This window comes from Platalea leucorodia (genome assembly GCF_965183815.1).
Source record: "Platalea leucorodia genome assembly, chromosome: 5".
Taxonomy (NCBI): domain Eukaryota; kingdom Metazoa; phylum Chordata; class Aves; order Pelecaniformes; family Threskiornithidae; genus Platalea; species Platalea leucorodia.
In genome coordinates this window covers 96,518,003-96,545,704 of record NC_138827.1, presented here as the reverse complement: position 1 = coordinate 96,545,704, position 27,702 = coordinate 96,518,003, and the positions used below count along the sequence as shown (strand labels likewise).

Sequence of the window (27,702 nt, the reverse complement as noted above, 5' to 3'; positions counted from 1 at the left end):
CCTTTGTTAATAATTTGGGGTGGGGGGTTATCTGTGATTCATTTATACTAATAGTAGAAGAAGAGGCAGGAAAAGTGTTTTGCAGCACAGTTACAACTGACAGATCTGTCGTTGGTTTTGTTAAAACACTGTGGGCATGGATATGTGATTTTTGAAAATGAGAGTGGTCCTCCAACACTGTATTGTTGCAGGCTTTCTTTAGTGATGGTTTGTGCAGCCTAATCACTCCTTTCCTCTACATTTTGATCAAAAGATAGATTTACAGTATTACACCGTAGTAGTTGGCAGATAAGCCATGTATCACTTTCTGTACAATTAAATATTGTTCCTAGTTGTTTATTTTAGAGCTGGCTAGTCCAGCACATCCCTTCTACAACTATGAATTACATTAATGAGGGAAGTTGCTGATCTACCTGAGAGTAGAATGTCGTTGGGCTGATAAGGGAATTGATTAACTGATCTTGCAGTTTTAAAAGGAGTGCAAACTGCATTAATTCTTTTTACCACTGCTGCTCCATCTTTGATTGATAGCAACACCTTTGTATATTAAGAATAATTGTGATTTCACTACACATCAGAATGTTAAGCAGATTATGGGCAAGGCACTCCTCTTCTCAGATAAGGAAATAAGAGCCATCATCTGAATGCAATACCTCTTTCTTGTCTGACATTGCGGATGAAAATCCATTATTATATGACTGCTCTTTCCAACCTGTAGGAGTACCTCAAGTATGATCACCACTCTTTCTTACAATGTATTGGCTCAGTAACTGGAGCCATAGGAGACTTCCAGATGCCTGCTGGATCTCTAACCTTCACACTTTATGTATATACTACCTCTGTGTGTGTGTGTGTGTGTGTATACACACAGGCATATATCTGCATACAGTACCTATAATATAGCATCTAAGAACTGAAAAACTTATTCAAGAATTAAAGTTAATGCTTTTTGAACATCACAGTTTTGAATTCTGGATTAATTTCTGTTAATAATGAAATGTTTTCATTAAGTAAAGATAATAAATTTTATGCTATTTCTGAGTTTATTGAATACTAATATTCTATATTATTCATTATAAAATGAATGTCATCTAGTTTGCTAAAGTAATGCCAAAGGTAGTAATTAACAGAGAAATTGAGCAAAAGTTAAAATATTTACTGTTAAAGTTCATTTAAATAATAAGAAGGAAAAACGCAGAAGCTTCATTTAGTTTCATACGTCATCTGCCTTTTTGAAGTGAGATAGTTCTCTGCCACAATATTTATTTCTGTTACAATTTTTATCTTATTCTGATTGTTTACAAGTAGTGTATGGAAAAATGAGAGAGGTACTTCAAAAATGTGCAGTCAGTAAAATAAAGCATTTTGAATATTACATGCAATGTATTTTGCATTCTGAATGCTACCCAACAGTTTGTATTCAAACATTTGAATAAATGGACTTTTTTTTTTCTTTTTGTAGGGGCTGAACAATGTGATTGCAATAGACTTCGACTATAGAGAAGAGTTCATCTATTGGATTGATTCCAGCAGACCAAATGGCAGTCGCATAAATAGAATGTGTTTAAACGGAAGTGACATCAAGGTAATTGGGGATTAATAATGTCACTACTAGAATTAATTTTTTTTAGTATTTTGGGAAATGCTCCTTCATGGTTTTAACCCAGATTGTGAGGTTTTGGTATGTGCATACAAACACAGCATGAGCTAGCAAGTCCTAGTTACATTTAATTTCATTTGCATCTTATCTGAAATAGAGATAGGGACTAAGTGGACTGTATTTATGAGCTAAATTCCTTATGACTTAATTCACAGTTGACTGAATTGACAGTTCAGTGTGGTTTACAGGATGCCAGAGAAAAAAGAGGTATAATTAGGTGCAAGCTGTGTAAATACACTGATGTATTATTTCTTCATATACAGTTTTCTGTGGTCTTCAGTTTGTTTTTGTCGCATCTCCACTACACTGGTAACGAAAATAACTCAATGTCTTTGCTGTGAATAATCCAAGGTAAAACTGCACTCCCATTTCTGCACAGCCTGTCTGTTTTGCCTCAGTGGTGGAATAAGTTCAAAATCCACCATTAAGCGCACTTGTTGACTTACGTGAACATTTTTCCAAAATTTGTGATAAGCAGTAAGGAGTTCTTCTTTGCTTATTCTTTTATGCCTGACCTTCTTAAACAAGGAACAAATGAGCAGTAACATATCCTGTGAATTTTGTTCCCTCATTGTACACCAGTATATTGTATAGAGAGAAAAGATTTCTATTTTTCATTTGCAGCTTAGAACATGGACTGACACATCCTCAGAGCACACTGACTTTAGTCTTTTTGAGGGTTAAGGTTTGAAACTGGCTGGCATCAGTGAACCTTGTTTTCATCCTTCACACAGAAATAATCGTTCTTAGAACTTAAAAAAAATGTGGATGCGTGTAAGTTATGGCACTCTGATGCCATTGAGGTAAAACTAAAATCCAGCAAGCACTCAAAAGTTCTAGTTAGTCACTGCAAAGATTCTTCCTGAACAAAAATAGGAGACAGGAGAGTCTGGGCTTCAAAATCTGTTAAATCCTTGAATCATAGTTATTGCCTTTAAACATTTTACAAAGCATCCTATTCAGCTTCTTGTCCATTCTGGATGAATCTTTGTTTTAGGGAATGTTTTCAGGACTGGGGATGACCCCAGACTTTTTCTTTCTAATCTTAACTATTCCAAGAAGAACAAAGAATTTTTCCCAGTCAAAAAGTTGTAATTGCCAGCTGGGAGAGTGCAAAATCTCCTATCGCTTTCAAATGATGTAATAATAATTCCATTTTTTAAGGAAACATTTCAGAAATTTGAACAAACATTAGAAGAAAATTAGGTTGGGATCATGGAGGATATTTCTTTTTTCCTTCATTAATATTTTGCAGTTTACAGAACAAGTGTCATCTTGACAGAGATTTTACTCAAATGTGATGCCAAATTCAAAGCAAAAATTGTGAAAATGAGGCATTTACTTTTCATAAGAATATTTGGTTTTTTCACTGAAAAACTTGGCCCAGGTTTGGCCTCCGAAAGCTAAAAATGTGTGCAAAAATTTATCAAGAATTAAATATTGTAGCTGTCTGATATTCTGTCAGTAATCTTTTATCCAGTGCCAAATGATAACTTTATGTCTCTTTGACTTAGATTTTAATAGGTTACCAGAGCACAAATTTAATAATTGATGTCACAAGTAATTAGTTTTGCAGTAAACCTGTTTAATTTTTTTTTTTTTTTTTTGTCATGAAAGAAAGATTTTATGGTCGACAACCTTTTCCCTTGAAGTATGAATTTCTTATTTCATTTCCTTCATGCTTCTTGTTTTACTATTTAGTATAAATAAATATACTATTAGTGTAAATGATACTATTTGATATATTACCTAGCATTTCCCTTTTAGAAGATCTTGTCAGCATACCAACTCTAGCTTTCTTGGTCTGGGAAACCTGATGGCATCTCATTTTTGTTCTGCATCTGATCATGGAGGAGATATTTATCCAATTGAAGCGACAACTTTTTCACATAAAGGTGTTCAAACATTAACACAGTGTTTTATGTATAGTATTGTAGATCCAAATGAAATCTGTTGTTGGAAAATGCTGTGGTAAGCTGGATTGTGTACATTAAATGTCACGCTGGTGATCTCAGTGACTGGAATAAGCTTAAAGTGACCCTCCAAAGGAAAAGTCATCAGAAGAGAGAGGCTAATTACTTTGGTTGATGTTTGTAGATAGTGTAGCTAAACCACTATCTAAGTTTGCAGAGCTATCCATTTCTACGTGAAATGTCCCATGTTACAGTGCAGCAGTTGCTGCAATTACACATTTATAAAATAGTGAAGCTGGCAGTGCCAAGGTATTAGAAAATAAAGTATTTTGTTCATATTAAAAAATTCATGCATGCCTGGATTTAATTTTTAAAAGATTTTATAAGGTGATAAATAACGAAATAATCTGAAAAGGTGCTTTTACGTATTCATGACTATAAAATTGGTTTAAAGTATCTCACAGTGTCCTTTCTTATCTTGAAGGCTTTTCAATATCTTCAAATGGTAAATAAAATTAAAAATAACACAGTTATACATAATCATGTTTATGTGTAAAGTTTATACTCTATTGCATATGCTTTTAGTGATGAACATGACGATAAATTAGAATGTACGCTACAGTAATAAACCCATTATTAGTACTTAAGAAATCTCAATTATTTTCAAGTATTGCTCTCTCTGATTTTTTTTTTTTTTTCCATAAGTTCTAGTTGCACAGACCTAATCAGGATGTAATCAGGAATAGAATAGGTCAGAATAGACCTTATCAGGAATAGAATTTTTAAGCCTAGAAGAAGTTGGACTCTAATGATTGGGAATATTCAAATGTCACTCAACACTTAACATGAAGTACTCCCAGCCAAGCAAGATTGAGTCATACAATCATGATGAGATTTCTAATCATGTATATCTAGAGGCATTTATTCAAGTCTCAGAATTATTCAAGTCATCAAAAACCTTGAGAATAACACATCCCTATCAGTAGAGTATAGGCTTTCCAGTAGGTCACTAAATTGCTTCAGTCTCTAAGTTTATTCCTTAATAATGTAGTCCTTTTGAAATTTAAGTAATTCTTAGAAAGTTCCTCTTTCTTCTGCCATATGAATAAAAATGGAAATAAAAGCACAGTATTTACTTTCCAACTAGGTAATCTTTTTCTGTTTGCCTGAGTTGAGTGCCCTTATGGTCTATCTGTCATGATGATATATGGCACCACTGTGATATTAAAATGAAATATATGCTGATGTAGACTGGTGAGAGAACTGGTGAGCTAATAAGCAAACATGTTTGAGGGCACACTATGGGGAAAGAAACCTCATCCTTCTGTTCTGTGAAAAATAAACAGAATAGTAAAGGGGAAGAAAGTTTTGTTTCTTGGTATTTGGTTTTTTTTTTTTTTTTTTTTTTTTTTTTTAAATTAAGACAAAAGGAAAACTGGGAACTTAAGATGGAAAAATGAAAGATACAAAATTCTTAAAATTTAGTGTATAATGCAGGGAAGTTGGAAATCTGATATTTACTACATCCTGGTATTCTCCATTCTCTCTTACTGTAAGGAAGGTGTCACATTGTCTTAGTTACTTAAGAAGTGTCATTACTTCAGAAGTGTCATTGTTTAACAGGGAATAATACCTATTTTTCGCATGTTGTGTGTCACTGTATCATATATCCAACCTCTCAGTATTCTGGTATTATTAACTCTTGAATTTTTCTTCCTTTTCCCAGTATTTAGATGAATAATTTTTGTAATTTTTGCTTTTCTAGGTAGTCCACAATACAGCTGTTCCCAATGCACTGGCTGTCGACTGGATTGGCAAGAATCTCTATTGGTCTGACACTGAAAAGAGAATTATTGAGGTGTCTAAACTCAATGGCTTATACCCTACCGTCCTTGTGAGCAAAAGAGTGAAGTTTCCTAGAGATCTGTCCTTAGATCCTCAAGCTGGGTATGAAGCAGCCATTTTGCAGTAATGAATATTTAATCCTAATTATACATTTAAATATTTTTTATAAAAACAGGAAATAGGAAATATTAATTAGGTTTTTATCTAACTTTCAGCTACACTGGATATCAGTAGTCTAAAATGCATTACCATTGCTTACTATATCATCATTACATACAAAATTGGTATACTAGAAAGATGAATGAAGGTACTAAACCATGTTTTGTTGTATTTACTACTCTGTAAATGTTTTCTTTTGGTAGGAGGAAAGCAGATATTTCAAAAAATAACCCTCTCTCTTTTTAAGAAGTGCGTTACTAAATAACAAAAAGTTCATATTACATGGAAGACAATTCTTATGTTTTACTTCATTTATTCACCAAACTGTCTTGTTAGCACTCTTTTCTGTGTTTACTAGTTTCCAAAATAATTTAGGCCATTCAACAACCACATATTTGAAGACTTTTTTTCTGATAGCTTTTGCGTGTTAATCAAAGAGTGAAAATGTTTAATCCTGCATAATTTGAAGATAGAATATGAATAAAGCTATTGTAGTGTCTTATAACACTTTTATAGTATCATGGCAAATTAATGATTCTTTTCCATCTCTAAATCCTAAGGCTCAAGTAATCATCTCAAACGTCAGTGACAGGAGAAAATTGTTGAGTTGGTCTGGACTCTATCTAAACTAAGAAAAGCAGTGTATTTCCTAGCTAAGAAATGTAACCTATCTACTTTACTGTTTTTAAGAGAAAAGCCATTTTCTACCAGTTCTTAGAACTAGCATTGAATTTTCTTGTAACTGTACCCTTTCTTCCTGTAAAATTTGGCAGGGAGGATGTAGACATTTGTTAAATATATTCAAGATATCAATACATGGTATCTCTCTCTGGTTGCCTGGACATCCAGGATACGTTCCCGGTGTATGCAAAAATCAACTCTACAAAGTTTGTACAGAGAGTCCCAGTCTTCCAGGAAGGTTTAGATATACACAGGCATAGTAAACTTATTGTGCTCCTGCTCAGTGCACAGTATGTCTACAGACTTAGATTCCTGAGGCCAAGCTCTTTTTTTTTTTTAATAAATATATTTATTTGTTTTTTCATTTATTTTAATATGAAAAGCTGCTGGAAATAAAAGCTGTGTTTGCATTTCAAATTCTGAGTTAATGTTTGATATAGTATTAATTGTATCTTATTTTTTTTTTTCCCCACAAATGAGAAATGCTAAATCAACTATATTGCTGATGCCATACAATAGTAATGATATGTTTCCAAAGAAAGTTTTCTGTTGGAGTCAGTGGAGAAAGTTCCCTTTCTCTACTGCTTTTGTGGAGCAGGCTCAGTGCCAACATATTGCACCTGTGTTTCATAGGATACCTGTAGCTGTTCTTAGGGCCACCATTTTCTCTTGCACACAAATAGTATTCCAGGTGGCTATTAAGAATATGAGCTGCATCTGGGCTTTTGAGACCCTGTCCAAAACCTGTAGGGTAGAAGCATAGCAGCTTCCCAGCTGGAAAGATCTATCCTGAGGTTCTAAGTAATGGCATACAGCAGTAGCGACATGCATCCATGTACCAAATAATAGGACTTTTTTTTTTTAAAAAAACAAAACAAAACATGCTCTCTGTTGTGGCTAAATAGCATATTAAAGAGAAAATTGCTACTCAGCTTTCCAACAGTCTTCCTTAGTGCTTTACCCATTTTTTTTAAGCCCTTTATGTGAGAAAATGTTCTAATGTTTTGGAACTAGGACTTGAAGTAATATAATTTGCATCATACTACTGTTGACAAAAAAACCAAAGTTTCGTAATATGTGTTAAAAAAGTAACTGTAATATAATATTTGTCATCAGTTCAGCAGTGATGCCATTTTTGCAGGGCATGAGATTCGCGAAGTCTAATCTGGGCAGTACTTCAAATTCTAAGGTATCAAGACTAAGCAATTTAAATGCACTTTTTACTAGTCCATAATGAATTTGATGAAATCACATCTAACATTTACAGACAGGTCTAGAAAAATCCAAAAATCTATCTGGAAAATGGAAACGTTGTAGAATAATTACTGGTTTATTCTTGTGGCCAACTAAATAAATTAATTATTTATTGTTATTATTTTTGCATCTCTAAACGAAGCAGCTGTTGTATTTTGTTTTATAGATACTTGTACTGGATTGATTGCTGTGAGTATCCTCACATTGGCCGTGTTGGTATGGATGGCTCCAGTCAAACAGTTGTCATAGAAACACAGATCTCTAGACCTATGGCTCTTACAATAGATTATGTCAACCATAGACTGTATTGGGCTGATGAAAATCATATTGAGTTTTCTGACATGGACGGATCTCATAGACATAAAGGTTGGTCAACACCTTTTTTTTTTTTTTTTTTTTTTTTTGAATTTTTGGTAATTTTTAAATCAAAGATGTTTTGCATGTTATGTATAATTATGTAAAAACTGTACTTTAAAACATTTTTGCAACCTTTATTGATACTTTTTTTCCTTTTAATCAATATTTTAAAAGTTGCTTTTCATATTCCTTCTCTGTTATGAATATGAATAGTTTTTAAACATGCAGTAATACATGTCCATGGAAAAAACGTCAAATGAAAACAGAAACTCTAGGAACAAACTCAGCAATCAGAGGCTGCCCTGTCAGTTCTGTACTCTAGTGTATATTCACAACACATGTTGTCAACCAAGTTACAAAGCCAGTGTAACGTGGCTGTTAAAAGTGGAGGGGCTATGTAACGTGTGCCATGTGTCAGAATGTGGCTAAAAGCAGCCTTTCCTCCAGCCTGAGAAAGCCTGGAAATGCCCATTAGTCTGCTCAGCATGAGTCAGTAAGGAGACCAGTATTGCAGATGTAATTTGGGGTTTTCCTGGTAGATGAGTAAGATAATAACTTTTGAAATACTTATATAATGTAGTAATCTTTATCCCTGTGTTCTGCTTCTCACCTGACAGATAATTAAAAAGCTAGTATCTTTTATCTATAAAGTGTTTTAAAAAGCAAAGTTTTACACTATGATGAATAGTTCTCAAGTTCCAAATGGTATAATTAAAGATCTTTCTCTTTAATTCCAATATATTAAATAGTATCAGTGTGCTGGGTTAGTGGTGGGTTTTTTGTTGGTTTTTGGGTTGTTTTTTTTTGAGATGAAACTGTTACTTGAGCTCCCTCATACAAGCTTTACTCAAACCACAGAACTGCTCCTATCCTGGTAAAACTTCATGCCTTTGGGCTTTTTTAGGCTTTTTAGCTCATACTGGGTGCCTCCAGGTTTTCTCCAAACCAGAGTTCATGAAATAACTATTTTCTTTTCAGATCGAAGCTTCGCAGTGAAATAAAACAAACAAACAAAAGTTTTCTAGCCCTTGTATTTGTGAATAGTAAGTTATAAATAGATAATGAACAATTCAATGACAGTTATTTGAGATGGTAGATTGGAGACACTACAGCAATAGCTATGAGAGCTTTAAACGTTCCCGTTAATCTCGGTATTAACTTCCATGGTTTTTGTAAAGAACACAGGACAGTCGTAACCTGCTCACCTCAGCAGTACTTGCCCAGACATACTCCCCAGTGCCAGCTGGGTTCCTGCTGACAGATGAAGCTGTTCCTGCTGTTCTGACAGATGAAGCAAAGCTCCATACTCTTCTTGATGTTATTCCCTGTGCTGCTATCCTGCTATTTTGTTCTCATACAATTATCCTCTAACTCTTATTTCTGGATCTTTCAAAGGAAAGAAGTAAACAATAGCCAATGTGTCCCTCTTAGCCCTAACCTGGCTGCAGTGGTCAAACCTTTCTCAATTTTCTCTTTCAACCTGAAAGTTTCAGAATTTTTCTTTCTCAGAAAATGTCCTCCTATCACTAAATTTCAGAAGATATCTGCAAAATTCCAGTCATGCTGTCTTTGGTGTCCATTGCCTCAGTATCCAGCCTGTGGATTTCTCTGCCTGAGTGGGTAAAATCATCTTCAACTATTTTTGTATTCACGGAGCTAATGTCTTCCCCTGAGGATATGTGAACCTAGAGAAGGAGGAAGCCATAGCTGCTACCAGTGGACAGCGGTGTTTCATAAAACAAATTCTCTGTCTTGTTAACAGAGCACCACCACTGCTGGTTTTAGACAGCTGAATGCGTTCATGACTGCTTAAGGAGTATGTCTGACTCTCTAGGTATCACAGTGAAAGTGTTAGAAGTCAACTATTACTGGACGTTCTGTAGGCTTTTGTGGCTGACAGTTTTACCATTTCCATTTGTGAATGAAAATTTATAGAAATTTGGTACCAGTTAAATATCTGAGGCAAGCTCCATAAGTGACAGTGACTTTGTGTAAACCTGGTATCATACTACTTTTGAAAGTACAGATGATATATAAAACATTCAAGCAATAAGAAACTTTTGCTTTGGGAGAAAGATCCTGAGTTATCTAAATTATGTGGCAGGAAGATTATCTGCTTAGCTAATGCTGTTTGTCCATTTCTGTTGTCAGGAGCTTCACTCAAAATGTGATTATCAAACCAAAATTAAGTTGTAGAAAAGTTTCTGTCAATTTAACAAAGAGTGATAGAATTCTTGGTGTCTGAAATGGATCAAACATGCCTGTAGGTGCTCCAAAGGGTGCTTTGAGAATTTTGCAAATCTCCTACATAATGATCATAGAATGATAGAATGGCTTGGGCTGGAAGGGACCTTAAAGATCATCCAACTCCAGTCCCCCTGCCATGGGCAGGGATGTCATGCACTAGACCAGATTGCTCAGGGCCCCATCCAATGTGGCCTTGAACACTTGATCAATTTGGCAGAATCTTTTCCCTGCCTTCCCGCTTCTCCTGAAACAAACTACCAAATAAATTTTGCATGTCTTCATGTTTTAACAGAAGACTAGAAATATTTCTGGAAGATAAAGTTTAACCATTGCAAATTAATTGTCTTAATAAGGGAAACTTGGGGAAGTTTAGTGGTTGGGGTTTAGAGGAGGTGAAGCTGTGATCCCTTCTAGCCTTCTGATATGAGAAATTGTAATCCATGTTGATAAGCACTTAAATGAGAAAGATCAGTTTCATATCTTGTGATAACTGTGTTTCTTGACGAATTGTTCACGTGGATTTCATGGTCCATTTTCCTTTGTCATTTTGAGACACTTTGTATTGTCAAAGTTAGCTAAAGGATGGTTGAGTTTATACTATCCTTTGTGTTTTCAAATGGAGAAGGATAAAGGCACAGATATGATGGCCATAAAATACGTACTCAGGGAGCAGAGAAAAATGTCCGAATGGGAATCATGTGAGTGCTGCACTCTGAAGTGCTAGTTATCGTAAGCTAAGTATTTTTTCGCCTGTTTCTGTGACCTTTGAAGATAAGGCTAGTTGGCTGGGAGTTTTTTCTGAGAATATGTTTTTTGGATCTTAAATTACCTGTTACAAAATGTATCAGAAAATGCCACAGAGATTTCACAAGACCCAGCAAATAAGTATCTTGTCAGAATGGGTGGATCTTGTATCATAAAGACATAGTATGGTATGAGATAGACTGCAGTGTTCTGTGCTCTGCACTAGATACTTCACGAGGACAAACAGAACAATCTTAGGGTAATTATTGACATGCTGTGTGTTAAACTAAGGAGTGTTCATTCCATGCAATGGGCGTTTACATGTATTTAGTGTTAACGCTTTTTGCAACAAGTATTTTTTTTCTTTCTTTCCTATGAATCTTAAAGATTTTCCAGGAAAAGAGAACATCTGCTGCTTTTCTCTTGTAAAGTTCCTCTGCATTTCAATAGAGAAATGGGCTTTTATAATTATCAAGAGAGTCCTAGTAAGAACTTTGAAAACTTGCTAACTAGGCCAGAAATCTTACAGTACTTGGGAGCAATTCTTGGCGCTAGGGGCAGCAATGACCTTGCTTATCTATTTGAAGCTTAATGCTTGATTATGTAAACTGTCTTTAGAGCTTAGCCAATTGAGCACTGCAGCATTCAAAAATGTTATGCACAGTAAATGATAAAGCAAGCATTGAAGCACTAATCTGGCTAAGCACTAAGCTGGTTTACTTCTGTGAGCATTAAAAAAAAAATTAAGAATTTGTCAGACTTAACAGCTGCTTTTGGTTCCCACTGCCCAGAGGAAATGCAAGTTTCGCAGTTCCCTAGGTATCCGATTGCCTCATGCAGGTTTTCCTATCCTTCAGAGCTCTTAAAACCCAGAGGTGCCTACCATTTTCCCGTTTCACTCTTTGAAGATGAGAATTTCAGTATAATGAAACTATAAAAGTGGAATCTGATAGTCCAGTTTAGGAAGTACAGAAGCTTCTCTGAGCTGAGATTAGTCCTTAACTGTGTCGAGTTCTTTGATGTTTTGTACTGTAAAAACAAAAGTTGAGTGCTGCGTTGCTTCATCTTACAGGGGCATGAAAATTAAGCAATGAAAAAGTGTTGAACCTTAAATGAATTGAGTATTCGTAAATGACTTCTTTAGCTGTAATATAGTTAACAGAGAGAAACTTTCCTATAGTATCTCAATTTGAAAAAAACATTTTCTTCAGAATTGGCTTCTGCCCGAGTGTTTACAAACTTCAGAATTGGTGTAGTACACATATACAAGTTTTAAAGTATCAAGTGTAAAGGTATTTGGAGACTATAACCTTTTTTCATTTTTAGCACTTGTGATTTCAAAAATTGCTAATTGTAAGGGCTTTGTAGGTAGAAAGTGAGTATTTGTGTCTAATTCTGAATTCTGCCGCCAGATTTTTATAAAAGAGTAAATCCAGGTATTTATGAAATTGTCCTAATGTGAAAGTAATCCAAGGGATTACAGAAACCAATTCCTTCCAGATTTATACTGCAGTTTTCATAGCTCAAAAATTAGGGAAGTCTAGAAAGAGTATTTCTCACAGCAGATGAGAAATAAACAGTAATCCTGATATTGCAACATTTTTTTTCCCAACTTTTGAGGAGTCTGTAGAATTACTTATTACAGCCACATCTGATAGCACAAACTGACAATTGCTTCACCTCCACTATTGCATTCTGGATGCAGTTTTCATAATTGTTCAGATAAAATTCTCCAATTCATATGTCTTCCTAAATCTGATTATTTTATTTTATTGTATTCTATCTCTTTTAAAGGATAATATTCAGGAAAAATACACAGATCCACCTGTAATAAAGGCAGTTCACACAGTTACATTACTCTAAGGTTCCACAGTCTCCAGTTTATGGAGCCCAGTTTATGAAGATTGCCAACAGGTTGGTTTCTGTATCTTCCACTGTTCCTGTGATAGTATGTCCAAATTTGATTAGATTAGATTATAATCTTCTGAAAATAATTTTTCTACATGATCATTAAAAACTTGGTGACACTCACTGGTAAAGTCTATGAAGTTTCCATATGAGCTGCACCTGCTCCATCACAATTTTTAAGGGATGGGCGTTACTTTCCATGTAGTTGTTCCTGTCAGAAAGCAACCAAAATAGAGAACATAAAATACAGATTTTCTTGTGTCACAGTGTCTCCCCCTGTTCATATCAAAGCAATCAAAAATGGGAGGCAAGAGGCAGCCTCCCATTTTTGCTGAAGAAAGTTGCAGTGTGTTGAACTGCTCCTGCAGTTGCGGTAGAAGATAAATGAGATAAAGCAAAGGGGCTTACCAGTTTGTGTACTCAGCTGGGTGACAGCAGGAGATAATCCGCACAGAAGCATGGAGAGGCAAAGCTGAAGGAAGGAATAGCCTGGGGGGCAGAGTGCAGATGAACATTGAAACCAGTGGCAAGGCACGGGTCCAAGGTGTAGGGGCTGGTGGGCACGTAACTGGTCTCCATAAATTTGAAAATGAATTAAAGAATCCCTGAAACTCATTAGCACACTGGGTAATTCTACTCGAATGGTGCCTTGTATGTATTTGAGAATAACTTAATCACTGCTGTGACAGCATGTTACTCTGTACTACTACGGGGTAACACATAGAAACAACTACTCGCAGTGAAATTAAAAAGGCAATAAAAGATTTTAAAGTGGGACAATAGAATCTTTCAGTCCTAGATTTGATCAACTGATTTTATAGGCAGATTTTTGAAAATTTATTCATATCTGCTCATGGTATCATTATAAGTCATATGTAACTGTCAGCTTTAATACCACAGACACATTTGTGCCTTAAGATGTTTAGATTTAATTTTAACTCCAAATTTCCTGCTACTTTGGTGATAGTAGTTTTGGGATGTATAACAATTTTTGTGTGAGTTTATCATACTGAGATATTCTCAGTTTTGAATATTTCAATTATATTTTTTGACTGGCAAAATATCCTGCCACTTAACACTAGGACTTGTATCTTCCATACTTACCCAGTATGGATGTGTGATGTATATATTGCATTTGCAGAAAGAAATATGTACGCAGGCACATGTTGTTATTAAAGATATCAGTAATATCATCCTAAAAGTGTATTCATATGTATATTTTTTCTGTGAAACATGGCTTCAATTACTGGAATTAATGTATATAGTCTATGAACAATGAGTAAGTTCTATACAGACACAAAAAAGTATTGACTGTGTCTCGAAGGGGGTTACAAGTTGAATGTAAAATGAGACAAAAAATGGTTACAAGAGAGTTCAAATGAAAAAGAGGATGTATGGACCAGTAATTTCTGCACAAGAGAGGATCAGCAGTTTCCAAGTTTGTTTGGTTTTGTAGGTATAACAGCTATTTTCTTACTAAGTGTTGTTCTTCCTTGATGCAATGTGTGTTTGGAAGATTCTTAATTCTTCCTACGAGTTCATCACTGGTTCCATTTGGGTCAAGATGTCAGTAGGCTTTTTATTTTATTGCAGTTCAGGAAATTAAGAGTTTCAGAGAGTGGCATGCAAAATAATGTAGCCTGTTTTTTAAGGTTTTATCATCAATGTAAATCTTCTGTCTTTGGGTGCCAAAATTCTTAAACAGAAACTGCTCTAATGCCATGGTGGGGGAAGAAGGTCATTTAAAATGTTGCTTAACAACAATTAATTACTTTTAGCAGTTACTTACCACCACTGGAACTCTATCTGGGTGCATTTTGGGGAGGAGCATGGCAGGTATCTTTCACCCCTTCTCCTCTTGTAGACTTTGCACAATGGCATGGCAAGGTTCCAGTCCCTTCTTTTTGGAAAGGAAAGGGACCGATCTCTTTCTAGCTTGGAAGTGAAGTGATCAGCCAGCTTCAGCTTGAACAGGAGCCGAACGCCAAAGAAAATCTAACCTTGGTGGACATGACAGAGTACAGGTATTTTTGTGATGTTTATTGGTTAGAAGAAGTTAGCATTTGTCCTTTTTAAGGACACTATTTCTTGGCGCATGGATTTTACCAGCTGATAATGAGACTTTTTTTTTTTTTTTTTTTTTTTTCTTTCTTCATTTTAGAGTATTTTCTTCCAGTTTTGGAAATATTTGTGTTTCAATAAGAGCTCACTGAAACTGGGCTTCACTTCTTCTGTACGGCTTCTTCAATAAGCACATTTTGTGATTAAGAAATCCTAGATGGCATGATTTTCACCTCTGAAATCAAATGAACATTTTCTGATGCTTAAGTAGAGGTACTCAAAGAATATAAGGGAAACAGAGTTCACACGAGAAAAGTAGACATTTTTATCACAGATATGTCTTACAGCATATGAATTTATGTTCTTGGATGAAAATTAGTACAAAATGCAGGACAGAGATGTACATTTTAAGTCTGTGCATGCATCTCATACGTCTATGTAATTGTGTTCCCTCTTACGGAGTTATGTGGCTCTTCTTCCCTTAAGTTCAGGCAGCACTTTATCTCCCTTTAGTATGTGATCTATTGTCATTTTCATTTGTGTTCAAGTATCTTACAAGTTTTATTTTCCACTGCTTCTGATCTGTTGCAAGCCTCCCCTTTTTTCCCTTTCACTATGCACCTGTATTTCTTCCTCCTATTTTCTGCAGCTTTCTGATAGGCCTGTGCATTCCTTCTCTTTTCTGCCTTCTCTTTCTTACCACATTTCTCATCTTCTTGTTGTTTGGTCAAGCACTGTTTCAGATTAGCATTCAGTGTAAGAGAATCCATTATTTTTGTAAAAAATGAAACCCCACTAGAGAACTAGAGGTGGCAGTATAGAAGGCCTGTTGGAAAAGGAGGGATTGCAAGGGACTCGCCCATCTCTGGAAGGAGGCTGTGGTAGGAAAAGGAATCACAAAAGCAAATTTCAGGTGCAGTTTTTCCTCAGAAATTACATTTCCTCAGAAAAAAATGTTCCATGTTTTTTGTCCCTCATAATTGTTGAGTAAGTTGTTGAATATGCCCCCATAATGCATTTTATTGCACAAATAAGAAGGGTCTTGAAAATCAAAGTAAGTATCAGTCTGAATTAATAAGATTCTGTTGCTGGCACAAAGTAAAGCATTTTTTACTCATATATGATACATAGTGTATGTTGCAGTATATGAAAACTGGCGTTTATGTTCCAAGATGTACTGTATCGTAAGCTGTAAGAAACTTGAGTCACTGAAATAACTATTTGGGACTCAGTGAGTAATACTGTTCAGGCAAGGATTTATGAAAGGGGCTAAAGGCACTTCTCGCCTCTTCCCTTACGCCATAGCAGCTGTCCGGTGTGCCTGTCCATGGTGATGGAGTCTGAGTCCTGTGGCTGCTGGGCAGTTATCCCTTTTCTGATTGAACTGCACTTCAGTTATACTTGTTGAGATTTCTTCATCCGAGAGAAAAGAAAAGTAATATGCATGGGTTACAAGGGATTATTTAAGGATTTGATGCTCTAACAATGAGGGGGAAAAAGCACATGAAAGTACTGGTCTAGTAAAATACTTACGGACTGCTAGAGCTGTATCCAGTGGATTATTGGTCTGCAGGTGTTTTATTAGTTATTTTTCTGTGTGAGTTGAGATATGGATTGGGCTTCAGCTTACTGAACCCAATTTTGGAAGCTTTCATAGAGGCCATAGGGTGACATTGTTATGAGAAACCTTAAAAGAAGAAAAAAAACCTATTGAATACATAGGTAATTCTAGAAAATAATTAATATTGAGTGCCATTCTCATGACTCTGTGTTAAAACATGACTATTTAAATCCTCCATGAATTTGCTGGTAGAGATCTGACCCTTGTGTTGGTGTAATGTAATTTTTGTGTTTAACAGAATATATTACTTTCTTACTAATGGATTGTCAAGTAGACATCTTGATTAAATGTTTCCAAATAGGTGATGCAGGGAAAGCAGAGGTACTTATTAGTTGTGACTAACCTGGCTTTACTTTAAATTTGCATAAAGTAGTCCATTTTCACAGTGCTTGCCAAAGAAAGGAGAGCAATTAGTCTTGCTTTCCTGTTTAAAACCGTGATTCACACTGTAATGCCTGCTGTGAGGTTAGTAATTAGTATTACAACATATAACTAATGTATGTCATTTATGAAGAGGTAGATCAGTAATGCAGCTAAGGTTCTCTTGAAGTTAAAGGGAAGACTGAAGTAAGAAAATGGAGGTTTCTTCTACTACATACATTTATGATAAATCAATAGCTGTCACTGCCTGAAATTTTGGAAAGCTCGAAACACTGATGTCCTCAAAGGCAAAGAATAAAGAGTGTGAGAGACTATTTTACTGTTCCATCAGAAAACAAGATGTTAAAATTCCCTCAGTTTTGTGTTCATTTGTGGTCATTCACAGTTGATGTGAACTGTAGATTTTTATAACCTATTACATGTCAAGAGTTCTCATGTTACATTATTTATAATATACTAAAGTTAAGGTAAAGAAAAATAATATTCAGCTATGATAGAACTGTTCCTTAAACAGTAAAGTAAATCAGAATTAGCTGCTATTGAATGCCTGTTTTCAGAAACTTCTCTCGGTCTTTACAGCTGTATCAACTGCAAGAAAATACATGGAGTTTTATGGTCAGCTTAGAAGAATTTTTATAAGAGTTTTTATATTATTTAATTATTAATAATTCTTATTTTATAAGAATTTTTATATTTTTATGGTCAGCTTAGTATTTTTAAGAAATATTTGTATCCAGTGATACTATACTTATTTTCTGTCTGTTTTACTTTACATACTTTACTTTCTCTAAATTTCATAGTCACAACAGAGTGCATATAGCTTTTACAGCTATAAACGGCGCAAGCTTCTGAAAGAATTTTGATCAAGTTTGTGTTGAACGTTACTTAATGAAAAGTTGACTTTAACACAGAAGCCCATTAAACTTACAATGCTACTCACAAACAAGAAATAGTGGCAGGACAAAATACAACCCTGATCTGCAAGTGTTTAAACCGTTGACAGTTTCAACTTTTGACCGATATGTGGTAATAATGGAAAATCCAGTTTTTAGAAACAGATATCTCTGTCATACTTCTTTTAAAGAGCATAAAAAAGAGAGTATAATATTTGTTACATTGTGTTTGATATTGTGGGTTTGATTTTAAGATAATTGGAAGATTTAAGCTTTTAAACCTGGTGTTTACAGAATTGGCTTTAAAAAAAAGCAGAGAAAAATGTACTTGAGTCAATGAACAGTTTTCTGAAATGCAGTGCTCTAACTGTAGTATTTAACATTTTACACCCCACATTTAACTTAGCTTCCCTATTAATAAGGTGTGATGAGACAATTCAGACAGTATGTGTTACTCTCCTGAATCGTGTTTAGTTCATGAATGTAAAGTTTCATCTGGATTCTGATGTATGCATAATCCATGGAAGCTAGGATGAATTGTATGGCAACCACAAACGTACACAGAAACAAAAGTGAACATTTGCTGATGCATCTGTTCTAAGGATATGGTGTTTACGTGTAATTTCTGGATGGCCAAGAAGAGGATGACTGCTAGACATATTTTTCATTGGTGGGGAATAACGAAGACGACGAAATCAAAATAATTTTCCTGTGTAAATCCTCTTCATGTGCATTAAGGCCTTTACATGCCTATTTATTCTGATTTTAGTCTTAACTGTGATCAGAATAAGAGAAAACACAAAGAAAAAAGCACTTTTGTTTTATTTACAAAGACTGGAGTGCTACCTTTGACATCTTTAATTTGATGTCAAAAGTAGCAGCAAAGGTTATAATTTATATGAACAAATATTTTTCCAGAACTCAAGCAAAAATAAAATTAATAGCTTTACAGATAGCTTCAGGGTTTCACTCAGAGTAGCGGTTTCTCTTTCTGCTGTTCCTTCCTGCTTCTTCCGTCAGCCTGGTTTGTGTTTCTCATTAGAAACTGCCCTTTAAGATCAGTGGGGAACGTCCTGCAGTTTTGCAGATGTACCTAAAATTCCTGCTTGTCTTTTAATTTTTATACTGTGGCACAATCATGTGACTTATAAGTTACAAGAAAACTTTCAATAGCAAATGTTTATCATCTACGTAAAATAAAAAGTGCTGAGTTTAATATACCTAAGTCTCCATATATGAAGATAGCACAATGGATTGTGCCCAGATGTACTCAAAATGCCATGGTAAATATAACAGCACAATAAAGCAGCCGAATGACTTAAATTCCATGAAGTAACTAACTGGGGAGAGTGGCAACAGGGGAAGTCGGAGAGAGTCCAGTTTTTCAGGGGTCTGCTGAAATATTGGCTAGTGATTCAAACCAAAAGGTGTTGCTTTTACAGAGCATGCATGTGCACAGGTTTTGATGAACTAATAATTCTGAAATAGTTCAGAATTATAATTTCCTTTTTTTCTGAATGACATGAATGTGTAAATTCTATGCTTCCTTAATTAATTGCAGTAATCGGGTAGTAAGCATATGATATGATAATTAGTACTCCCGATTAATAATTATGCTAAAGCCTTTTAAAGATCATTCACTTTTTAAAATTAAAATTAGAGATACATGCTTTTTCTGGAACAGTATTAAGTTGAATTCATCATTATCAAAGATTTATGCAGAGGAATCTCTCAAGAAGGTTCAAGAAAAATCACCCATGTTAAGCAAAAGAATGTAAAAATTCAGGTAATGACTGGGATTTGATTGCTTAGGCTCAGTTGTGAGTAGGTGCAGAGTTCGTTTTGCTGTTTGCAGTACTGGAGATCCCCACACTCCGTACTACATCTAGGGTGAAGCTGGGTACTCATCTAGTCTACAGCTTATTTTCCCCACCAAGGGAATTATTTAGTTCACTCCAGAGCAGAGTGGGGATAAAATTAACATACAAGCAGTTGATCTAGTTAGGTGATAATGCATATAGGTGTTCCAGTGGACAGAAAACCCCAGCTCTAGCCTTTGGGTGTTTTCTTGAATCTGGGAGATTTTTCTTGCAATTTATTCTGATAAATCTAGTGGTGAGAAAATAAGGAAAAAGAGGAAAAAGAATCAATATAATGGAAATACCTGTACTTGTAATGTCTGTGTTCTTGTTTCATTGTAATTGATTTGTTAGTTTGGCAGCAAAACTAAAAGTAATGGTACTTCAAGAATTCTTCCCTTCCTCACTCAAAGGAACAGGACAGCAACAATCACCCTGGGGAGTGATTCACTTCTAGTTGGTAGAGCCCCTTTTCACAATGTGATTCTACAAATAAGGGAAATTATAAGAGCTTTTCTCGAGGGTACTATAGTATGTAATGAGCCATGCCAAAGTTGCCTATGTAATAAGTGACAAAATTAAGATTTCTTTGCATTTTAACCAATTTCTTAAAAGAATATCGTACTGTTATTTCAGTATGATGGCTATGGTATATGTAAACATACAAGAAGGGAAAATAATTTCAGGTCTAAGAAGCAAGGTTTCCTTGACCAGAAGGCAACATACCCTACACTGGAGTTCACTATCAGCAAGGCTGTTGTACACAAAATTGAATTTGCTACGTTGTCACTCCATATACTCGGTATCAGTCATCAGTTGTCAGTGAACTATGAAATATTCCAACTGGAATTTGAGATTTGCCAACTCTATTTCAGCACATTCCAGGTAAAAAGATGAAGCTATTTTCATCTAAGAAAACAAGGTAACAGTGTTAAGGACATATGGGTTAAAAATGTCAGGCTCAGCTGCTCTGATCTGCCTTTTCTGCTCTATCAGTTATTAGAGTGATTCAGCGACAAAAGATTATCATTTACAAATTGGCCATTGTGGTTAGGTATTCTCCTGTGACATTTATGATTACAGCTATATACATTAAAAGAAAAAAAAAGTGGAGTTCAGTTTATGTTTACCAAGAACAAATAGTTCAAGATTAAAGAGTATACAGTAGCGTAAAGAACGCTTTTTCTCCCTTTTGTCCTTTCATCCTTTTTAAAACGATGTTGGCTCGTAATTTTGTGATATTGTAACAATGGGGTATTATCATCACTTAATTTTTTTAAATTATATGGTTGTTTATGCTAGGAATAAGCAATAAGCCCTCTTACTACTGTGTTTATTTATTGCAAAACTTTTTTTCTCGCATCTCTCTTCTCAGTATATTTTGCTGAAATAAAATACTCTTAATTTTCTTAAAGGCTGTTAAACACAGTGCATCTGGAGATGTATACCTTACGTCTTACATGTTTCCTAATAACTTTTTTTCCCCTAAAACAGCAAATGAATATTGGCCTTCTGTAAAGAGTAGGTTAAGTTATATTTATGTTATGTACTACTTTAACTCTTAACATGTCATTGGTTTACAATCTGGAGGTGATTTTTGTTAACTGAAATTCTTTCATTTCCTTAGCACTGATTGGCCCAACTAATTCTAAGCAAGCAGAGCTCATACCCCATCCATCTTTATCGTAACTGGTAATAAAGAACCCTCTAGGCTTGACATATTGTCATGACAATTATTCTCAAGACATTATATAGCAGTTGTATCTGTCAACCCATGCAGTATGGAATATTTTAACTGGCAGTCTTCCAAGAGTGAACATTAATCTTAGCATCTCTTCTTACAGTCCCTAATCAAGATATTCCAGGGGTGATTGCACTAACATTGTTTGAAGACTACATCTACTGGACAGACGGGAAAACCAAATCACTCAGCCGTGCCCACAAAACCTCGGGATCAGACAGACTATCACTGATTAACTCATGGCACACCATAACAGACATCCAGGTGTATCATTCTTACAGGCAGCCTGATGGTAATTATTCTGTCTATGCTTTCTGTACAGCACATTGATGTGTTTCACTTAGTAGCCAGTTGCTGAGTTAATGGAAGCTCATTTATCTGCAGTGATTTATTTTTATTTCTGTTTTATTTCAAATTGTGGATGTTTTCAAACTAGCATTTTTAAACATAAATCTGTGATTAATGTTGTAAGTATATCTGGTATTAAATAAATGTGATATATCTTGTTCGGTGGTGAGATACCAATTTGGGTGCTTAAAAATTAACTGAGATACTGACTGGAAGTACAGAGCTGTTAAGTTGCATTACAGTCCAAGTTACCAGTTATCACGATGGGAACAGTGCGTTATGAAAACATTTAACCTTGTTATTTGAAAAGTGAGAGAGAGTTAATAATACAGAAGAATACTGTTATTTAGAAACTTTTTGGACTGAGGGAATGTCAGAGAATGTAGGCGTTACGATTGTGTCTGATCTCCCAATGTCCCTGTATTTGAGTTGTTACTGAATACAATTTGGCACTTGACCTAGATAAACTAATTTTTTGTCTCATTATAAAAAAAAAAAAAACCTAGTGCTTTTTTCTTCCTCTCATTCTTTCAGTATTGAATCTACATCCATAGTAATAATTAAATTTTGCATACAACAGAGAATAGCTTAAAGGCAAAAGGAAAAGGTTGCCTCTTATGGGTTTTTGATTTGAGACGTTCCATTGTAAAAAGAGTATGTGTAATACATTTTTTTCTTCCTCTATAAAGCAGATACCCTAAAGTATACTGAAATAATAGGCTCTGATATTCTTTTCCTATTCTGTCCACAGTGTCTAAACATCTGTGTACACTAAACAATGGTGGTTGCAGTCATTTATGCCTTCTGGCCCCTGACAAGATGTATACTTGTGCCTGTCCCACTAACTTTTACCTTGCTGCAGATAACAAGACGTGCTTATCGAACTGCACTGCTAGTCAGGTAGGTGCATACGCGTGGGGGAAGGGGGAGTGGGGATTACATTTTACTGTGTTTCCACCTGCTTTTAAATAATGTATGCTGGTGCCCATGAAACGTGGAAGCATCAGTCAAAGGAGCTGAAGACTAGGTAACTCACGGGTGCATTTAAAGCATTTCATCTTCAAGGCTATTAGTTGAAAATAGGCTTGCAAATGCCTTTTTTCCAGAGAATGCAGAACTTGTTCCCTTTCAAATGTGGATGTTTCTGCCAGTCACTGGAACAAATACAGCTACTAAACTCATAAAAAGTGCTTTGAAAAAATATTTGTATAAAATATGAAACATAAAAATACAAAATGTATATAACAATAACACAAAGTGTATATAACAATTATTTGGGAGTATTCATGCATGAACGAACTTTACATTAATACAAGAAAACAAGCTCAGTCCAGTTAGCTAGATAGGTAAACGATAGGGTTACATTAAAAACAATCCAGTAGTTGAAATGGAAATGATAGAATATGCAATTAATTAACAATTTCATCAATTAAAACATGGAGTTCTTTATGGGAGGTAGATTCTCTAGTACTTGAAATAAATATTTGGTGATTTTTTTTTTTTTCTTAAAATATAAGGTAGATTAAGTAGAACATACTGATTTCTTATAAGAGAACCACTTTGATAAAAGCCTTTGGACTATTCTATCCAGACAATTAATTGGTTGATTATAATAGTACATATGGCCTTTAAAATCTACCTAGTAGTCCAGCTTTTCTAGTAGTCCACTTTTACTATACGTATGCTAATGACCTCTTACAACGTTCTACATCATGATGCATTTTGTCTGTACTCATTAAGGAAAGGGTTTTACTCTTAATTTTTAGGGAATGCTGGTCATCTTAATAAATGATGTACAATTTCATTCACATAATGTTGTTGTTTAAGAAATCTTCCCACTGTCTTCCTCTGTTCCCTTAAGGTAGTGTTTGGTGTGATTTTATTATGTTCATCGTATCTTTTCTGTTTCAATTGTCTGCTTGTTACTTCCCATTAAGTGATGAACAAAAAAGAACGTGTAAAACGTTTGTAAAATGAGGAATTTCTTATGTCTTTTTTCCCCCCCATATCTAGCTTCTCAAATTTGTTTGGTTAAAAAAAACAGCACTGTTTTTCTTTTTCTCTTTTTTTAAACTTTCTTTAAATGGCACTGGAAGCTTATTCCACAGTGACTTCATATGCTAACAGTTGATTGAATGGCTCTTTTCCTTTCAAAATAATTCATGGGTAGTCTGAATTGATGGATAGCATCGCATTGTGGATCCTCCAGGAGCAATATTTTATCACTTGTGGATTCTATAGGAGGGAGAGCAGGGTTAAACAGAGGAGGCTGCTTCAGACAGACAGTTACGAGTTGACATGGGTTATTAGTAATTTTCTTCCAATTTTGAAATCTGTTTACTGTTTGATAATTCATCAGTCTGATGGCATCAGATGCAGAGATCAGTGGCAAAAATGTACTTTGCTACGTAAGATTTTCAGACGATGCTGTAAAATCATAGCTGTTCCTATGATGTAATCGCTCTTGACAACACGCCCACTGTTAGCTATTTCTGATGAAAAGGAGTTGGATGGCTGATGCACTGGTCTTGCACATCTGCAGACTTTCAGCTGTCTTTTGATGGCTAATCTGACGTGAGAAATCATTTAGTACAAAACACATCAAACTCTAGAACACCAAAACTCAGGCCATTCCAGGCACATCCGTATGACTCAGACCCCTAATTTTGCAAAGTATCTGGCTCCCCAGTTTAGAAGGGAATGCAAGCATTTTCACACAGAGCATAACAGCATCTAAGAGTTAGTACCCATTTCCTGGAATTAAATTCATAATGTCATTTTAACAGCCTGAAGTCTCTTGTGGTGAGCAAAGTGAGGCTGGCACCTTAAAACAATTAAGCAGCAGGAAAGCTACGCTAGCAAGTAGAAAATACTAAGAATGAGAATTGTCTGAGTTTCTGTTTGTCTCCTACATTTGGAGGCCTTCTGCTGAGCTACTCTGAGATGCATACCTTTGTGGAACAGTTGAACAGTTTAGAATAGCTGCCTTTCAAACCCAACCTGTTATACAGCATGTCCCTCGACATGGTACAACAGTGATGTAGCTCCAACTATAGATCCTACTACATGAATGGCCACAAACCCCTAAATTTTCTTTGCAGAAAAGATAAAACTGAGCTAATGCACCAAATTTAATACACCTTTTAAATGCAGCTTTATTGAATAATCACTGATTTTAAAAATGTGAAGAAATTAAAAAATTATGCCTAGTCACAGAAAATAAAAATGTCTTGCACTCCTAAACCTGTTGATTTCCTTCTTTTCTGTGTTCATACAGACACCAGGTAGGAAACACAACATTTCCTGAAAGTTGCTGATAATCTATCCGGATTTTTCTCCTAGCATTAGCCACATAATGAACTCTGATTTTAGGTTTAGTCCTACAAAATTGCATCAAGTAATTTCTACTCTTTGTTTTGTTTGCATTCCTCGTTCAGTCAGAACAAAGGTACAGTGTTGCCTGAGATCAGAGTAAAGGCACTGCCAAGACCTTATAAAGACTTTTTTTTTTCTTTTTTTGTACAAATATTTCATCCTTTTGAAAGGTTGGAAAGCCTAGCTTCTGGTTTTCTCATTTAATTCAAACAATACAACACTGCACATTAAGGCCCTTTTCTGTAACTGTGGGTGTTTTGGTTTATCTGGAAAAATGATATTAAGTCTGCTTCAACAGCCTACAAAGACTGTTTAAGAGTTGAAGTGGTTGTTTTGAATAAGATCTTAAAGAATCAAATCACAGAATGCAGCAAAATGCAATGAGTGGTTTATATAAGGGTCACTATAAGTCAGCGTAACAATGTCATTGAAACTACAATGATTCATATCAGTGGAAGTCTCAGTGCAAAACATCTCCAAGAAAAGAATATTTTAAAAATAAGTCTTATAAATTAACAGCCAGAGTTGATTAATGGAACAATGACTTAAGCAGTGAATCTATTTTTTCACAAACTGTACTGTTTCTGTCTAAAAATAAATAAATATTCATATCAAAGCTTTTCTTCCTTCTTTCCTTCCTTTTACAGTTCCGTTGCAAAACTGACAAATGTATTCCGTTTTGGTGGAAATGTGACACTGTCGATGACTGTGGAGATGGCTCGGATGAGCCTGAGGAATGCCGTAAGTGCATTCTGAATTTGGAAGCCAGTTTTGTCAGTAGGGTCCAAATCAAATGTAATGCTGTACAGATGTTAGGAAGAGGATTTTTTTGAATGCTTTTGTTTGCAACACTGTGTTCTTTTCCTTGGTGTCTGTCAAATTTACAAAGGGTGCAGTCTCTTGTTTGTCAGCCTGTAAAGGGCTTTCATTAACTCATGTCTACTAAGGGTCTTTTAAGGTCTTTGAATCTAAGAACATGCTTTTCATGTTTTACACCTTTACTTGATCCCATTTATGTTTTTGCTAAAGATTTTTATTTTAAAGCTGTGTTCTGAGGTTGCTCATTTTTATATATAAATACAAGATTGTGCCAGGCTTATTTGGTTTATTTTTGTATATAATAGAAATGTGAAATTCTAATCTCATTTGGTTATGTTTCATTGCAATTTTACAAGTTTAGCTACACTTTATTATTTAGTGCAATTTTCTGAACAACAACGTTCTCTATGTGATTCCTGCTAAGATTCTGTATATTTTTCACAATAAGTTTTATATAAATATTTTCATTCTATAGTTTTATATAAATATTGTCAAAGGCAAGTTTTGGAGAGCTAAATGGCACCCCTCCAGTATGAACACTTTTATGCAATGAACATTTTTCATGCATCCTGTGTAACTTTGACACACTATCCTGAAGGTGGTGCAGATATAGCACGTTTCTCGATAGCCTCCCATAGCCCAAATAGTAGGTTACTGTAGTATTCCCCCATTGAATTGTAGACAACTGGAAGTCAATTATGATGATGTTTTCAGCATCCCAAAGGATGGTTGCTCTGAGGGTAGGTGACTGCAAGTTTTCTTCTTAGAAAAGTACCTTTCTAGTGTACTGGATTCGTAAGCAGTCATATCTGTTGATGATGCTATTTTTCAGTCCTAGTCACTGACTACTTTAATACTATTATATTAATCTATGTAAATCAAAAGATTCTTGCCTTCTTCCCTTAAGCTTACATACACAAAATGCTCTATTATGTATGCTATAATCTTCTGGTTAAGTAACAATTAATTTGAATTTTCTATTGAAAATTCTCACCCATATTTTTACACTTTTATAATTAGTTCTCTTTTTCTGCTGCAGAGGCCTTTGAGGCAAGCTTTCACATATGTAATCATTCTACATAAGATTACATTTTAAGCTACACTATGTTTATATAAAATATTACTATAGAGGTGCATAATTTCTCATTCACTCAAATGATAGTGGCTGTGAGAAGGAACAATGTTAGACCTTTCATGGGAAATAGAATTAGAGTGGGATAGTGAGTTTCTTAAATGCAGGCTTGAACTCAAGTGTTTAGATCCTAAATTGCAAGTCTCAGTTGAGCTAATAGTAAGCATCAATCTGTAGAGGGTTGCACTCTGTATCATTAGTAAGGTATAACTATAGTTATGCAAATTTAAAATCTCAGACTTTGAAATTAATTTTTGAATAGTATGTGCACATTTTAGTTACTAATATATACTCAGATTGAGATTATATGGGCAAACACAAAGGTTTATAAATTCTTTTGATTAGTCCATAGAGGAAGAACAGCACTATTGATACTTTAACCATTCCTCTGATAGTATTCATAAGCAGTTTTCTTTTTTCTCAGCTGAATTCAGATGTCAGCCAGGACGTTTTCAGTGCGGAACTGGACTTTGTGCCCTTCCAGCCTTTATCTGTGATGGAGAGAACGATTGTGGGGACAATTCTGATGAACTGAACTGTGGTGGGTGATTATATGCATTGTAGACTTCAGAAACATGCTCAGCTGATTTAAATGCCATGCTTTAAATTCTGTCAAGAAACTATATTTTTATTCTTTTACTTTTTAATTTTTAAATATGTTAATCTTTAACTTTTAATCTTTTTAACTTGATATTTTTATTTTT

General features: G+C 35.0%; 1 protein-coding gene across 1 annotated transcript in view; it reads left to right on the top strand.

Annotated features, from left to right (window-relative positions):
• LRP1B (LDL receptor related protein 1B) overlaps positions 1 to 27,702 on the top strand; it is a gene marked incomplete at both ends in the record, with an annotated part of 755,097 nt that overhangs the window by 639,201 nt on the left and 88,194 nt on the right. Inside the window, 7 exons of the mRNA XM_082312062.1 lie at positions 1,463 to 1,585; positions 5,339 to 5,520; positions 7,679 to 7,878; positions 21,428 to 21,616; positions 22,424 to 22,572; positions 25,695 to 25,788; positions 27,423 to 27,539. Coding sequence (XP_082168188.1) covers positions 1,463 to 1,585; positions 5,339 to 5,520; positions 7,679 to 7,878; positions 21,428 to 21,616; positions 22,424 to 22,572; positions 25,695 to 25,788; positions 27,423 to 27,539 — 1,054 coding nt within the window. The remainder of the gene's footprint in view (positions 1 to 1,462; positions 1,586 to 5,338; positions 5,521 to 7,678; positions 7,879 to 21,427; positions 21,617 to 22,423; positions 22,573 to 25,694; positions 25,789 to 27,422; positions 27,540 to 27,702) is intronic.